This window comes from Ovis aries, chromosome 19 (assembly GCF_016772045.2).
Source record: "Ovis aries strain OAR_USU_Benz2616 breed Rambouillet chromosome 19, ARS-UI_Ramb_v3.0, whole genome shotgun sequence".
NCBI lineage: Eukaryota > Metazoa > Chordata > Mammalia > Artiodactyla > Bovidae > Ovis > Ovis aries.
The window spans coordinates 53,503,991-53,521,260 of record NC_056072.1 but is presented as its reverse complement, the minus strand read 5'-3'; the positions used below and the strand labels follow the sequence as shown (position 1 = coordinate 53,521,260).

Here is a 17,270-nt window from a genome sequence, read left to right as displayed (position 1 = left end):
ATACTTAATTTTTGCCTTTGGAAAATGGTCAAATCATCTTGATTTGTTACAAGAACACACAATGCTTCCACTTTCGGAAAACGGCCTTCAGGATGCCTAATGCCTGCGGCACGCATGGCAACGCCAAAGTTGGAATGGCATTGTGCGGCGCACCGCCTGCCCAGCCACACGTGACAGCCCAGCACGGAGGAAGGGAACGGTCCCCAGGCGGGAGAGCAGAGGAGCTGCCCTGCTGCCACCCAGAAGGTGGAGGGCAGGCACAGCTGTGATCAGTCCTCATGGAACTCGAGGTTGAGCCAGGAGAGGAAGCAGCACAGGTCAGCTCAGGGCAGAGTCTGTCCTGTCAGGGCATTTTCCAGCCAGATAGCCTGGCTGTGGCAGAGTGGAAAGCTACCACTGGAGGTGGACATAGCACCTTCTGAGAAGAGATGCCAGCCCCTCACTCTCGGGGCCCCGAAGATTCAAGGGTGTGCTCAAATGCTCCAGAGACTGGCCTCGCAAGCTGGGGTCAGTTTAGACTCCACGACCAGGCCACATAGCTTCTGATCTTGGAGACAGGGTCTGGCTCGTGAAGGCCTGGCTCAGTGTCGAAGGGGCAGGCATCCCCCCAGCAGGCTCCCGTCTCCCCATCTTTCCCCATCTGGGAAGAGGCTGAAGTGCAGGAGGCTGCATGAGGAGGGGCCCCGGAAGCGGACGGACAGACTGTGAGGAAAAGGTGTGGACACAGGCCATGAGGGGAAGCTTTGGACACTAAGACCCCCTCTCGGTGTGGAATTAGGGTCCTCTCTTCGCCACAAGCCCCAGTCCCTTCCTCATTTTCTACAGTGAGCATCAGCTAGGGCTATGATCAGAAAGGCAGGTTTCAAATGTGCATCTTTGTGTTATAGGTTGACGGCGGTTCTTCTAGAACTTTTGCAGAGGCGAGAAGGGACGTGGCAAGGGTCAGAAACCCGGGAGGACGCGTGGTGAGAGGCAGGAGGCGGAAGGGGGGCCATGTGGTCACACTCAGTGGGGGGCCCATCCCCATCTGTCCCCACAGTTTCCCCTGGGCCCAGCAGGTAGTGGTTCTTAATATTTTGGAGGGGGTCACATGCTCCAGAGAGCGCCCGATGAGATCTGGGGGCCTGCTCCCCGAAACTGTATGCACACATCGGACACAACAGCAGGGGTGCATGGATCCTCGGCTCAGAAGCCCTCTGCTCGGTGCAGGTGCCTGGCGCCCTTGAGGCCGGCGCCCCTGCCCCCGCTCCTGCTGAGCCCGCGGCCGCTCACCTGGAAGGAGTGGAAGAGGTACCAGAAGGCCCAGGCGTTGATGACGTTGTAGTACGTGCAGAGGAAGAAGGACACCACCACGCTGGCCACGCCTGCAGAGACAGGACGCGGGGCCCTGAGGAGCGCGGAGCCAGGACCCGCCGCAGGGCCCGCTCTGCCTGGCAGGGCCTCGTGGGGCCTGGCACCGCGAGCGCTAAGGGTCGGCCCGCCCTCTGCTGCCCTCCCCGCCGCCTCGGCCGTGAAGCCGGCGGCTCTACAGCTGCGTTGTGCAGCGCGACCTCAGGCCCACTACGCAGACGGGGAGCCCACACACAGCGCCGTCCGAGGCCGCCGCTACCAAGCGGTGGAGCCGGGATTCGCGCCTCGCGTCACCGACGCCAGACGCCGCAGCTGCCCGCTCCTCGGCCTGCCTACAGCGGGGTCACCGGCGCCACACCCTACTCGGTGGTGGCGGGGGCGGCCTGGGAGCGGTGTCAGGCGAGGAGGGGACGCGGGCTGCCCTGCGCCGGCCGGGCCTGCGGGGAACCAGCCGGGCTGCCGGGGGACCCGGGGCAGAGCGTGGGGGTCTGGAGAGCCAGTGCGCGCCTCCGGGCCCGGCCCCGCTCCGCGACCTCTCCTCGGGTCTCCCCTACCCCACCCCGCCTGGCAGAGGTGGCTGGTAAACATTCACCAGCATCCCCGGCTGGCAGCCACAGCTGGTGTTTTTCCTATTAGGCCGCAAACGCTGCCTTGGAGAAGCCCTCTGTGATTGACGGCTCGGGCCATCGTAAAACCACACACCTCTGTGTTAAAAATTAACAGCCGTTCAAGACGAGGGGGCAGTTCCGCTTGGATGTGTGAGGCCTCTGGACACACTTCTGCACCTGAGATGAAGTTACGTGCCAGTTCACACGCGTCCTGTTCCTGAAACTTTCCTGTGTTTTCCTGTTCCCCTTTCTGCCTGTGTGTGTGTGGGTGTGGGTGCGGGAGAGGTGAGCAGAACAGACCGTGGCCACTGCTGGCCAAAGTTCGTCCTGCTCCCAGGGGAGCCTGGCACACGAGGGCCGCGCTGGGCGGGCGAAGATCCCACGAGGGCGCCCCAGACACCGGCTCAAAGTACCTCAGGAGGCAGGAGGGAAGGTAGTGCCCCTCTTGCTACTCACTGGGCCCCTACTTGCATGCACCGGAGATATTAACAGCACCCCACAAGCCCTCTGGTGTGATGATGATTAGTGAGCTCACACCCACACAGGCCAGCGCCTAGCAGGGAGCAGGTGCCCGCTGATTGGGGGGAGACGTCAGTACTTAGCAGGAGCCGCTGTATGGTCCCGCAACGGCTGGTGGAAGGGCCCAGACAAGGGGTCACAGCTCTTGTCTTGGGCAGCTCTTTCTCGTGTGTGTGCAGCCGTTCAGTCACGCCTGACTCTGAGACCCTCTGGACGGTAGCTGGCCAGGCTCCTCTGTCCATGTGACTTTTCAGGCAAGAACACTGGCAAGCCACAAGTAGCGTGAGTTAAATCGCTCAGTGGTGTCCGAGTCTTGGCGAATACCCGAGTGGGCTGCCGCTTTCTCCTCCGGCAGATATTTTCCACCCAGGGATGGAACCCGCGTCTCCTGAGTTGGCAGGCAGATTCTTCACTGGGGAGTCACCGGGAAGCCCTACCTCCCTGTTCCAGAGGGGACGGAGGGGTGCCCACTTACCGACGCCGCTGAGGTAAGGGCTGACGGTCCTCCAGGCCCCGATACTGCCCTGGCGCATGCGCTGCCCCACCGCCAGCTCCAGGTACAGCAGCGGCATGCCCTCCACGACCAGCATGATGATGTAGGGCACCAGGAAGCTCCCTGCGGGGGGGGGGGGCAGAGACGAAGCCGGGCATCACCCTGGGCTCCCCCCGGGGACCCCCACACACACCCTCCCTCTCCCCCCCCCATTCTACTCGCCGCTTCCTTCTCCTAACTTTCCGTTCATCCATCCATGCTTAAACACAGTTTTAAAATGCATTCTCTTTGCTTCTGGCTGTGCTGGGTCTTCGTTGCTGCGTGCGGGCTTTCTCTGGTTGCAGCTAGTGGGGGCTACTCTGCAGCTGCAGTGAGCGGGCTTCATAGCTGTGGCTCCCAGGGCTCTAGAGCTCAGGTTCAGCACTCATGGCACAGGAGCTTAGTTGCCCTGTGGCATGTGGGATGTTCCTGGACCAGGGATCGAACCCGCGTCTCCTGCACTGGATTCTTTACCAGAGACCCGGCAGGGAGGCCCCATCCATCCATTCCTGTATTTCCCCTTTTCCCCGGAATCCACCCTCCCACCTCTGCACTCGTCTGTCCTTCCATCCACCCATCCTTCTATCCTTTTACCTTTCAACTCACCGTTCCACCCACGGGCCACATGCAGCCACATCAGTCCTTAACGCTTGTAAATACTTCCGTCCTGCGTGGTAAACTGCCCCTGTCCCAAGACCCTTGAGCGCCTTCAGTGCCTCGGCTGCCCCCGCCCCTCGGCCAGAAACCCCCGTTCCGTTTCTACTAAAGCAGCTAATGGCTGGTCAGAGCCCGGGCCGCTCAGTGGTTGACTGTTCTGCACATCGCCCCTCGATCCGGCCAGACAGCCACCCACCTCCACGTACTTCCCTTGGGCTTGTCACGGGCCCGCATGGTGCCCCACAGCAGGTGTCACCCTAAACAGGTGTCTCACTGAACACTTCCTCTGGGCCAGGCCCCAAGCCGAGTGTGCGGAGGATGCGGGAATAGCAGCCCCGCTTCCTGCCCACGAGCGGTCACCCGAGCAGAAGACTTTCAGTGGCCTCATGCTTGTCGAGAGCCACAGGTACTCCGCAGGGCCTGTCTTCAGAGACGCGGCCGGGGCTTGATAGGCATGTGTGGAGACAAGGGCTCCCCAATAGACAGAACCCAGGCCACCGCCTCCCTTGAAGGAGCACTTTTGTTCTATGTATGTCCGTTTTATACAGCGGCCCTCAGCCTACATTTTCACTTTAATAACAGGTTCCCAAGCGGCTCAGCGGTAAAGAATCGTCTGCAGTACAGGAGATGCAGGTTCTATCCCTGGGTCGGGTGATCCCCTGGAGAAGGAAATGGCAACCCACCCCAGAATTCTTGCCTGGGAAATCCCATGGACAGAGGAGCCCGGTGGGCTACAGTCCACGGGGTCGCACAGAGTCAGACTCGACTGAGCGACTGCACCCCGCCACCATGACTAGAGCGATGTGAACCACAGGTTCCCAAGCAGCCATCTGCAGACAAGGACCCCTGGGATGGTGGGGAGCAGGGTGAGTGAACAGAGCCAAAAAAGGACCCCCACCCGCAGACACATGGAAAGAGGCTGGCGGCCTGCTGAGGGCGCCCAGCCCAGCTGCCCCACTGTTTCTACTGTTGGTCCCGTCTCCTCCTCCACACGCCCTCAGACACCTCTCCCCCAGCTCCTGGCTCCTTGGCAGTGGACCTGAAGAAACATTCACTGGGAGAGGAGGGCAGGACTTCTGATTAAAAGAAAACCCTGACCCTACAGCTGCAGGGATTAAGGGCTGCTTACAGAAGGAACTGGCTCTGGAAGGATTAAGGTAAACAGAATCCATATGTTCATCGACACATCGAATATTCACAAAAATGCTCCCTTGGGGACTGGCCTGGTGGTTCAGTGGTTAAGAACCTGCCTTCCAATGCAGAGTCCTCGGGTTCACTCCCTGGTCAGGGAACTAGGATTCCCACATGCCGCGGGGCAACTAAGCCTGTGGGCCACAAGAGAAAGATTCTGCATCCCGCAACACAAGATGCCACGTGCAGCAACCAAGGCCCAACACAGCCAAATAGATTTCTTTTTAAAGCCTCCACTGTACACACGTGCTGTCCTGTAGCCCACGTGTCTCCCCCGATAGGGTCTCATGAGCACTCTCCGGACCACACCGCGGACATTCCACTAGGAGAGCGCGCCCACAATTCCTCATCAGTCCCTGGGCACTTAGGCTGTTGCCAGTCTTCTGTCATCGCAAGCAAAGCCTGGTCCATGCGTTTATCTCCTCGGGATAGAAATCCCAGAAGGAGGTGGCTGGCACCAAGGCCACGCAGAGCCCCCGCCCACCCCTGCCTGACCCTCTCACCTCGGAAAGGTGCAAGCGTGTGCTCACCAGAGCAGGCCCCACACCAGCAGGGCTCTGCATACCCAGCTCCGAACTCCCTGCTCACATCAGGGTGACAGCGAATCCCCCGCCTCGTTCCTGGACTTTGCCAGGCCCTCGCCTGGCTTCAGCATCTCACCCGGCTCCTCTCGACAGCAAGGAGTCTGAGAGGCCATGGGGGGGCTCCTGCCCAACAGACACCATCCTTACAGGCTGTGCTGATACAGCCTGCCTGGAGCAACCTTCAGTGGTTGTAAGAAAAGCTTCATTTCACCCAAGATGTTAAACAGTAACCACAGGAGGCCTGGCAAGGTCCACAGAACGTTGTTCTCTTTCATAGGGCCTGTCTGATGGTCCACTGCCCGTGGGAAGGTTGGAAATTCAAGGCCTGGTGCCCAGATGGGGATATGAGGGCTCTTCAGCCCTGCCCTTCAGTGGGTTTTACTACCCCCTCCCACCACCCAACCATCCAACAGACACACAATCCCAGTGGATCTGGTCTACAATCACTTTCTCAACAAATGATGCTGGAACAATTGAACATCCATATGCAGAAAAAGTGAACCTCAACCCATATCTCACAGTTTATATACCGCTCACCCCCAACAAAAAAAGGCCCTTGAGATGGATCACTGACCAGAGGGACAACCTAAAACTATAAAACTTCTAGAAGAAACACAAGAGAAAGTCTTTCTGACCTTGGGTTAGGCCTAGATTTCTTAGATACAACATCAGAAAAGCTTTTTGTGAAAGAAAATATTGATAAATGTTGATAAGATATTGGGCTGCCAGCGTGAGGAACTCCTCCCATGGCAAAGGTCATGAGGAAGGAGGCTTGGCATACGCAAAGGCGTGATCAAGCCTCAGGAAACCCCCTGTTCCCGAGTATCTAACCCCAAAACCAGAGTCTGTTTTATGCTCTCACCTACACCTCTGACTTTACGGGGGCTCTCCCCCATAACCGTTTCTCTCGGAGAAGGAGTAAACGTGCAGCTCCAAGGCAATAAAAATTCCTGGGCGTGATAGGAGTGTTTCAGCTTACAGACTCCTCTGAAGGTTATCTAGCCCGCCTATCTGTATAGGTTCGTCTGGCCACATGTGATTGTTTACAGCCTCCCAACCTGAGAGGCATGAGATGTTTTAGACTTACTAAAGGCAAATTCTTTTGGGGAATTAGAAATTATTAGTATGGTGGGTTGGTTAGGAATTATATTGCTGAAGGGTTTTTTATTTGTTGTGTCAATAACTGCTGCTAATTCCCTCCCCTGGGTGGAACAAGGATGTCTCAGGTCAAACCCCTCTGCTGACAGACTAGCTTGTGTGACAGGATTATCCATACTCCTGCCACATGATTGTTTACTACCTCTCAACCATAAACAGCACAGAGAGTTTTGGAGTATTTGGAGAGTCTTAATTAGCATAGGGCTTTTTCTTCTTGTTGAATCAATGATTGCTGCCAGGCCTCCATATCCTTAGGCACTTGGGAATATATTAATCAATGTATCTGGAATATAGAAAAGGAAATACAGTAGTTTTTGATGTTAGCAATACTAGACTTTTTGAGCTAATGGATTTTCTCTTTTGTAATAGATCACTGTACTTTGTTATAAATCACTGTGTCCTTGCTGTGTAAGAATGTAACTTTATCATATCTTAAGACTAAATAGATCTTAAGGGGAGCATTGGTGAAAGGATTTTCATTTGTTGGGCTGATGTTTGCTGCTAAATCTCCATGTTCCCTACCCTTATAATGAATATAACTAACATATAGGAGAAATAAGTATTAACCTTTAAGACTAATCATGTTAACCTTGGGTTAAATAAATTCCTTTCTTGATTGTAACTCACTACACCCTCACCCTATAGGAATGTAACTTTATTTGGAGGGCGGTGCTTGGTTTAAGAAAAAACACCCTTGGAAAAAATAAGTTTTTTGGTTATCAGAAAGAAAGGATCATAAAATGTCAGCAGGTCTCACTCATGGCCAGAAGATGATGTAATATCCCTAAGACCTTTTTTTAAAAAATTTATGTGAAGCACCTGATTTTGATAAAGGTCAGGACTGCTGACCCCCGCATGACTCTGTATTCATCCTTATGTGTAACAAAAGGTATATAAGCTAACCCAAAAATAAAGACATCGGATCAGTTTCCGGAAAGACTGATTTCCCCATGTCGCTTCTTTCTTGCTCCTGTTTTTCTGGCTGAATTCCCATCTGGAGCATGGATGCTATTCCATGTAATCCAAGTTATTCAGCCTCTTTTTCTCCACTAATCTTCCTACTGCACTATCCATTTCTAATCTCTCTATATCTGTGATTAAATATGTATTTTTCCAAAGACGCCGACTCCGTCCCCACCTTCGAATCACCCTGGATCCACCGGGGCTGGACCCCGGCACTCCATTTTAAAACTGCGCTTCATGAAAGAAGTCTGGAAACCAAACAGACCAGCTAGGAACTGGGAGAAAGCATCAGGGAAACACATCTGACAAAGACATCCATGTTTCTTTATATCCAGAATAGATATTAATAAAAACTCAGAAATGAGAAAACACCACATTCAAAAATGTACAAAAATGAACAGACATTTCACTGAAGAAAATCCATAAATGGTGTCCATTAGGAGAATGCATTATCTAACCCTCCACGAGATGACAGCACACACCTAACAGAATGCCTACAACAGAAAATGCTGACACCACCAAGTGCTGAGGAGGATGTGCAAATTCCCATACATCACTGCTGCTGCTGCTAAGTTGCTTCAGTCGTGTCCGACTCTGTGCGACCCCACAGACGGCAGCCCACCAGGCTCCCCTGTCCCTGGGATTCTCCAGGCAAGAACACTGGAGTGGGTTGCCATTTCATTCTCCAATGCATCAAAGTGAAAAGTGAAAGTGACATCGCTCAGTTGTGTCTGACTCTTAGCGACCCCATGGACTGCAGCCCACCAGGCTCCTTCGCCCACGGGATTTTCCAGGCAAGGGTACTGGAGTGGGGTGCCATTGCATACATCACTAGCGGGATTGTAAGATGGTCCAGCCACTCTAGAAAGCAGCTTGGCAGTTGCTTCTGAAGTTAAGCACACGTGAACTATATGACCCAGAAATCCCACTCCTGGGTATTGACTCCAGAGAAATGAAGACTTACATTCACACAAAAACCTACACACTGACATTTACAGTGTCTGTATCCACAGCTGTCATAAACTAGAAACAATCTAACTGTCCTTCAGTGAGTGCATGGATAAATAAACCCTGGTATATCTACATAAGGAAATGGTACTCAGCAAATTAAAAAAAAAAAAAAGGTCTCCCAAGCAGCAACATGGGAGAATCTCAAAAGCATTATGCTAAATGAGAGATACCAGATTCAAAAGACGCGACATACTGTGCGATTCCATTCATACGACATTCTGAAACAGGCAAAACTATAGGGAAAAAGAGCTGTGGCTTTGGGGGTTGGCTGGAGTGAGGAGGGGCTGACTACACGGGGCATGATTGTGGTGCTGGTAACACAGCTGCCTGCTTTGGTCGAAATTCATGTAACTGTACACCAAAATATGCTAATTTTCTGCATGCAAAAAAATCTCAATAAAAGAATTTTGTTTTGTGATCAGTTTGAGAACAAGTCCACTCACCAAACTCTCTTCCAACTGGACTATTCCTCAAACTCCTTTTATATAAGAATTCTGACTCAGGCTCTGTATGAGGAGAGCCTGGCATCAGAGAGAGGCTGACAGAGGCCTGAGACTGGACAGCCTGCTCCCCTGCATGTCAATGGGCAAAAGTGGGGGAGACTAACCTCCCCACACACGCGCGCGCTCTTGGCCACTCCTGCAGAGACGCAGAGTCTATTTCCGCTCGTGGGTCTGGGCGGGCCCTGGGACTCAGCTTGTCCACTAGAATGTGGGGAAGGGGGCACCGTGATGGTCATAGAGCCTCCAGACCTCAAGATGCCTTCCAGCTCCAGCCTCATCCTTTTGGAGCCCAGCCCTGAGGCCACCACGCACAGGCCACCTGGGGAGGAGGGGCCACACGGAGAAGAGCCAAGGGGTCCAGCTGCCAACACGTGGGGGGCGTTCCAGCCCAGCTGACCCACCAGCAAATGTAGCCGTGTGAGCCAGGCCTGATGAGACTGGTAGAGAAGCGCCCAGCCACCGACAGAAGTGTGAGGCAAATTGTGGTAGCTGTGACTTTTTACTCGGACAAAATTAAACAAACAGGTTGACACGTCTCCAGTTACAATGAAATGACCATTTACTTCACTGGACAGGCAGAGCTGCTGGAGGCAAACTTGTGGAGAGCGAGGTATAGCGCCCAGGCTTTTAAACTCTGAGTTACTCACCTTTGACGGAATCCAGTGCCACTTCCAAAAAAGTGGTACTTCATTTTGCCTTTTCTTTCTTCTGTTGTTCCCTGTTGAACCCTTTTAGGAAGCAGCATCTACCAACTGAGAAGGGTTCATTCCAAACACACGAATTTTTGCAACTTTCTCCTGCTGTAAGGTATTCCCTAACACCAGTCAAAAAAAGTCAAGTTTACTGTTCTTATATTGTCAGGGGCCTCGGGATCTGTATTGGTATAGTGTCTGTAGGCCTGATAAATCTTTTCCAAAAATTCAGAAGGGTCTTCACATGGTTTTTGCTGAATTGCTTGAATTTTGTTCTGACTCTTGCTTTGGGTCTGCTTTTCAAAGCCCAGCTAGGACGGACTGATAAGCGACATTTGAATAAGAGCGGGCCTCCCTCGTTGAGACCCAATTTGGTTCAGCTGTGATACTGCCAAGTGGGCTCAGGTGTAGGAGAGCCTCCTTGTAAGGGGGTCACCATCCTTCCAAATAAACTCGTCTGAGAAACCTAGCCAGCAGGTGGTTGACACTGAGGCCCCCAGGAGGCGACGGGGTAAGGCAAGCTGCCCTGTCCCAGGAGTGGCTTCTGGCCCCAACTGGTGCCCTGTCAGGTGTTAGATGGCGATACCAGACCGGGTCCCGGTGTCCCAGTGCTCACACGGGCTTTTCTGGTTGATCCCTTGAAGGAGGGGCCATCCTGGGCTCAGCTGGAGGAGTTAAGGTTTGGAGCGACCTGTCCTCACGCTCCTTACCTTCTTTTTCTTATTTTCTCTGATGTAACAGCACAGACGCTTGCATGTAGAGAATGTCATCATTTCCTCCCATTCCTCACAGAAGAGCCACCCTAAGACCATACGTAGCAGTGGACTGTCTCTAACTACAAAAGGGTGCCCTTGCCTTGGTATCAAACAACCAGGCTGAATGCTGGGCTGGGGCGTTTGGTGATTTTAGGAACCAAGTGGAACCTTTCTCTTATCCCTGGGATAAGAGAAGGTTTTTGTTTTTTTCTTTTCTATTACTCTCCTCCATGTGACATCATTAAGTGTTTTAAATACCATCAATTCGATTTGGCTGTAAGTGGAGGAACAGGGCTAAACAAAATGAAACAAAAAACCCCAAAGACAATCAGAAAATCCTAAATAAACCCTCCAGTTTGGTCTCGGGGTTTTACATATGCCAACAACACAGGAGGCCACAAGCAACGTCACTGACACAGCAAGGGTGGCAGTACCTGGCGCACGGGGCCCCCGGGTCCCCCGACCTGAGCCCCTTGAGGAGGAGATCCTAACAGGTACCGTGGCCACTCGGGGGTACAGTAAACTGGCCTCACCTTCCACTCACAGCTGTAACCAGATCACTCATCCAAAACATGCTCAGAGGGCTTTCTTTAGGGATAGTTGAAACATTTCCCATTTTTAAAGACTGCAATTCAAGACAAAATACAGACGGCCCATCCAAATGCTAACGTCCGAGGGAGCAGGTGGTCCTGGGGTAAAGAACCCGCCTGCCGATGCAGGGGACACGGGTTCCATCCCTGGTCCAAGGAGAGCCCACGTGCCCTCGAGCCCAGGCTCGCAACGAGGATGCGCCGCAGCCGAAAATCAATCTGCACAAAAGAACAGAAAGCAAAGAGGCGAACGAGCCAGGCAGAAGTCCAGCCGCTCTTTCCTCTCTCCAACAGGGCAGCCCACTCACATACATGACAACTTGCCTTATTTTGAAGGAAAAGCCCCACACCCAAAGGAAATACAGTTTCCGGCTGTACACACCAGAGTGATTTACCTTACTGTATGAAGTCCATCGGATCCCAAATATCAATTCCTAGCTCCAAACGCCAAGCGCTGGAGAAGCCAGTACTGCTTTAGAGAATTCTGAAGCCCAGGTGCACAGGACAAGCGGTCCCGAGGGCTGCTAGGGCCTTACTCAGACACTCCCCCACGCAAAATCTGTTACTCACTCCAAGTCTGTGCTGCTGACTGCATGACGGGCCAATTAATGGAAACATGAGTCGCGGGGACAAGGAATAGCGATTCTGGTTGGAAAGCTAGTGGACTGAGAAGATAGCGGACTCAAAGCCCAGAGTAAATCAGGCTCTTTTATAGTAAGGGGGAGGGAGTAAAGCCAAGCATTTCCTGCTTCTGGTCAGCCTGGTTGCGGGGCGGGGCGGCAAGAGCAATGCAGCCAGTTCAGTCGTGGGCCTGATCAGGATGTTTCTGAGCTGTGAGTGCTCAGACGCTAGGTCGTGCCCGACTCTTTGCGACTCCACGGATCATAGCCCGCCAGGCTCCTCTGTCCAGGGGATGCTCCAGGTAGGACTACTGGAGTGGGTTGCCATTTCCTCCTCCAGGGGATCTTCCTGACCCAGGGATCGAACCCACGTCTCCTGGGTCTCCTTTTGCATTGGCAGGTGGATTTTTTACCACTGAGCCACCTGGACAGTCCTTCCTGTGAGCTAAACAAAGCTATTTTAGCTTGATGCTTCTTACCCTGGGAGCCAGGGTTCCCAGAAATGGCTCATTATGTATAATTCAAGCTTAAGGCAACATCCCTTTAGTGATTAACTTGTGCTAGAACACAAACGTTCTTCCCTATTTGGGGCCCAGCCTAACCCCAAGCTAACTCTGCTGGCATCTCTGTGCAGTCCCCTGTGTCCACCCTCCAGGTGCCCAGCACGTGTTAGGAGCCCAAGAGCTTGGTTGCTACTGGGACTGAATCCAGAATCCCCAGGATGAGCCACAGATGTGTTCTCTCAAGGGACCACCCGGCCACATTTCCTTACGCCTGGGACCCAGCATCTCAAGCTTACTTGCCAAATTGTGCTTGACACTTTACAGCCTCTGAAACTCAGGATTCTGCTCCGTCCAGGAGCACTGCAGAAACATCAAGAGCCAGAGGCTGAGCACACACGCCCGCGCACACACACACACGCACGCACGCGCACACACACACGCACACACATGCACACCCACAGGACAGGGGAGCGTGGTCGTGCTGTCCACCTGTCCATCCGTGGGCTGACCCGCTGTGGCTCAGTCCCAGGCTGGGTGCTGCCCAGAGGGCCGTGGCTCCAGGTGTGCCGGGGCCCGCTCACACCAGCTGTCGAGAGCTGCACGTCTCCTCAAACCCCACACTACACTGGACACCACACTTGCTGTCTGACGCGGCCATCGTGTGAGTGTTTACATCGCACACCAGCAAGCACTATGAATTAAGTCCTGCTCGTCCTTCCAAAGCCAGCACTGCGTGAATGGAGCCCCTCTCCTGGCTCCCAGCAGCTAGTGCCCTGGTGGGGTGGGATTCCTCTAAAGCATGGTCCACGGGCCAGCAGCATCCATCGGCATCACCTAGGAGCTTGTCAGAAATGCAGCTTGCCCTCTCCCACAGGCCTCCATATCAGAATCTCTAGGGGTGGGGCCAGTAGTTCATTAAGACGCTTCGGTGGGCAAATCTGAGATGCAAAGGTCTAAGTACCAGGGAGGAGCAGGAGGGGCTTTGAGGAAAAGTCCCATTCTCCTACTGCCAAGTCAGGTGTCCCCTAACTGGCCCCCTTGTAAGGGGTAAATATCATATAGGGAAAATATAGGGGAAAAAATAATCCGCCTTTCCATTAGCCACATAACTGGCTAGTCCTCCATGATCTGAGCACGCGCAGTCGCGTCCGACTCTGCGAGCCCAGGGACTGTAGCCCGCCAGGCTCCTCTGTCCATGGGATTCTCCAGGCAAGAGTCCTGCAGTGGACTTGCCATGCCCTCCTCCAGGGGGTCTTCCCCACCCAGAGATTGAGCCCGTGGGTCCTGTGTCTCCTGCAGGCAGATTCTTTACCCGCTGAGCCGTCGAGGAAGAGAAAATTTATATAAAAGTCAACCGTGGGTGCACTCATTTCCCACACATTAGGATGCAACACGTTTGTATCCTGACTTCTTCCCGAACACCACGGCCTTAGACTTTGGCACAGCCGCCAAGGCCTGCTGGCCTCGCCGAGCGCAGACTGCGAGCAGTCCCTTCCGCTGCCTTTCCTCTGCTCTGGGCCCGGGCTCTGTAAGCACCTGGCCTGTAATCTTCAGAATTAACATTCCTCGTGCCGCCCGGCCCGCAGAGCAGGCAGGAAACCAGCCTCTCTGGCCACGGGCAGAGCCTGACGGAGAGGAGCGGGACCCTAATCCTTTTTATTCCGGGGAGTGTTTGGGCATGGCCTGGCTCTGCGGTTTATAAACAAGCTCTTTGTTGGCTGGAGGGTGAGGGGTAGGGGTGGTGGAAGCCAGGGCGCTGTGTGGAGGGAAGTTAGACACCCCACTAGAGCTTTTCACGATGTGGTTGGTTAGCGGTCAGGTACAGGATGGGAGTGTAAACACACGTCACTGACTGTAGGTGACATCACTGGGCAGTGAGAGGCTCACGAAAGCCCCCCATGCCCCCACCTCCCAAACTCGGCAGCTTTTCCTCACAGATCAGCCTTCTTCATTCAACAGACATTGACTGGGCGCCTCCTTTGACCCCACCACTTCACAGAGACGGGACAGAAACTCTACAACAGAGAGCAGTCCTTCAGACCCAGTGCTGGGAGCGCCCCAGGCTAGCGCCCAGGTGGACGAGTAGCTTGAGCAAAGTGTGCAGGCAGAGTGAGTGTTCAGTAAACAAAGAGCCTCCTCCAGAAACTGGAGGGCGTGCTGGAAGATGAGGTGAGAACAGGGGTAGGTGTTGGGTGGCCACATGCTCAGTGAGACAGGATAAACTCTTTAGTTAGTCCTTGATCTGCAGACACATGACTGAGAGGATGCCACCCACCTAAGTACAGCTGTCCACCCTAGATCCATCCATTCATCCGTCCACTCGCCCACCCCCTAATCCATCCTCTCTCCAGTATCCATTCTCTCCTCAACCATCACCTATCCATCTACCTGTCCACCTACCAGCTTAAGTGGACTCTGTACCAGGTACAAGATCTCTTCCTTCTTTTCCTGGGTCTTGAAGGTCTTACCATCTCCCCAGCAACTTATATGTACCGTTGACCCTTAAACAACCCTGATTTAACGGCATGAATCCACTTATACGCACACTTTTTTCAATAGTAAATCCAATAATACTATATAATCCCCATTTGGCTGAACCGTGGATCTAGAGGAAATATGGATACAAAGAGCCAGCTGTAAGTTATATCGGGATTTTCCACAGCACGGAGGATGGGTGCCTTCACCCCCATGTTGTTCCAGGGTTAATTATATTCTACCTGAGAACTACCCCTCCCTACCAGTGTCAACCTGCAGACTATTCCGGTGATGGTGTTGTTAGAAACAAGGGATTGAATAGCCCTGTGGCAGTACGGCTCACCTGACCTGATGTTTGGGAAACGTGTAGCCAGGATAAAGGTATTGCGGGTAGGTGCGCTGAATACAGAATGATGTGGGAATCTCATGCTGACAGTTCTTTCAAAAGTCAATTCTCAAGCTGTTACAGCATATGAGAACACATGTACCTCACATAGTTACGATCTATAATATATATGCCTTTCAAATGTAAAAGGAGTCAGAGGATGAAGAATGCACTATTTTAAAAAACCTGTACAACCTTTTGTCAAGTTTTTTTTTCTTTTTTTTGAGCTGGGAGTTGGGGGTGAGAGTGACGGAGCAGTGTTTTAGCCTTATTCTTCTTAAATGGCTTAAATTTGGTAAATACTTTGACCTAACATCTTTCATTGTCCTTTATTGTGGAAAAAAAAAACCAAAAAACCAGCTCATGCTGATTATAGAAGACACCACACACGCACACACAGTACAAGGTCAGCAAAAACCACCCAGAGATATCTATTGTTTTATTCTCTTGGGTAGGTTTTGGATCATTTCCTTTTTTCTGCATTGTTTCAAACATAATTAAGAGCATCTATTTTATACAGATTCGAATCTGACTTCCCTCCCTCTGTTTAATGCATGACGTGAAAAAATACTCAAATACTTTTTTTGAAAACACCATCTTAATGGCTTCCAAGAGCACCGTGCGTGGCGTGCAGGTCCCATAACTCAGGGAAGCAGTCCCCTTTAATTGAGGGCTTAGGAAGTCTCCGTCTTGCTCTTATTTAAAGACGGAGGCCATCCTTCTGGGGTCTGCCTTCTCTCAGAACTATTTTACTTAGGTAAAGTTCTGGAAATGGGATAATTCACAAACTTTTTTGGTGCTGAGACTTCAACCCCTATTGCCACCTTGCCTCCTCCGAGGTCCCTTGGCGGGCCCTAGAAGGTGTCTCCAGCTCCCTGCAAGGCGGGGGAAGGCTGTGTGGGTGCGCTCCTGTCTGGTGCAAGCACTGGGTGCCCTGCGATGTGAGGACAATTTGGCAGAGAACGAACTAAACTGAAATAGAGTGATTAGCCTTCCTGCCTACTGTGGTTCCAAACCCAAATTAATCTTGTGATTAAAAAGTTAAAAAATAAAAAAACAAAAAACCAACTAGCTCAAGATCATTTTATCCTGAGTTTCAAGTCATGCTGCCAGGAATATGCTTCGGATCTGAAAGTTGTATAACGAGTTTCTGTTAACACAATTTCCTGCTCACTTTTTACACTTAAACGTAAGGTTTACACACTAGCAGTCAGATCATCGCCACTTCTCCGGAGGGAGGAAAAGAGTGTCCCTGACGGCTCCTGCTGCTCCAAGCGCCGCAGCCTGACCGACCGGGGTGGCAGGGGGTGCTGGGGGGCACTTGGCCGCCCCAGAGGGCTCGGGAGGGCGCTCTGGAAAAGGGCTCCAGCTGTGGACTGGGATGTCCTAGGTCCAGTTCCGGGCTCCGTGATTCTGGGCAAATCGCTTCGCTCTCTGAGCCTCAGTTTCCTGGCACGCAACACGGGACCAAGCCCAGCGCGCCCCGGGCTCCCCGGCTCGGAAGGGGCGCGCGCCGGTCTGGCGGGGTGGGCGCAGCCCGGGCGCCGGCACTCACCTCCGCCGTACATCTGGCACAGGTAGGGGAAGCGCCACACGTTGCCCAGGCCCACGGCGTACGAGATGCAGGCGAACACGAACTGCAACGGGGTGGCCCACAGCGGCCGCGTTTTCTCCATGGCTCCTGGGCTCGGCGCGCGGCGCGGCGGGTGCGCGGCCGCCAGGAGCGCCGTACCGCCCGGCTCGGCCAGGGGATGGCCCCACGCCTCTGCCTCTCGCCCGCTTTTTAATTGCTAATCTCATTAACGGCGCGCCCGTCGGAGGGGCGAGGCTAGTAAATGGGTGACGGCGAGCCCCACCCCGCCGCCGGGCCGCCGCGGCCGGGAAGGCGCCCGAGATTGCGCCGTCCAGTGAGGCGCCGCGGCCCCTCCGGTTCCACGTGGGGGCTGGTGTGTCTGCTGCGAGCTCTGCGGAGCGGGGGGTGGGGGTGGGGGGTCATTTACAGTGTGGCCACCTGTGTGCTACTCTTGGTCTGGGGATGGGGCTGTGAACGACACAGATATCCCCCAGCCCTCCTGGAGCTGACACTCTGGTAAAGGGAATTGCTTCAATGGACTGGACGAAAGACCCCATTTTCCACCAGTTTTTACCCCCAGAAAAGATAACTCCATGTGGTT

At 53.4% G+C, this 17,270-nt stretch overlaps 1 protein-coding gene across 6 annotated transcripts in view; it reads right to left on the bottom strand.

Annotated features, from left to right (window-relative positions):
- SLC6A20 (solute carrier family 6 member 20) overlaps nucleotides 1–16,970 on the bottom strand; it is a 55,239-nt gene extending 38,269 nt beyond the window's left edge. For 3 of the 6 annotated variants that reach the window (XR_003585985.3, XR_006057098.1, XM_027957740.2), the window contains exons 1-3: nucleotides 16,652–16,855; nucleotides 2,953–3,093; nucleotides 1,273–1,364 (exon numbers count right to left, since the gene is read on the bottom strand). Coding sequence is in view for 4 of the 6 variants with exons in the window: in XM_027957740.2 (XP_027813541.1) it covers nucleotides 1,273–1,364; nucleotides 2,953–3,093; nucleotides 16,652–16,772 (354 nt within the window). In the remaining 2 variants the exon portion in view is untranslated. Of the gene's footprint in view, nucleotides 1–1,272; nucleotides 1,365–2,952; nucleotides 3,094–5,360; nucleotides 5,880–9,723; nucleotides 11,798–16,651 lie in introns of those variants that run through there. The other 3 variants (XM_042236383.2, XM_042236382.1, XM_042236381.1) reach the window with 3 other exon arrangements.
- Between the last annotated feature and the right edge of the window lie 300 nt (nucleotides 16,971–17,270).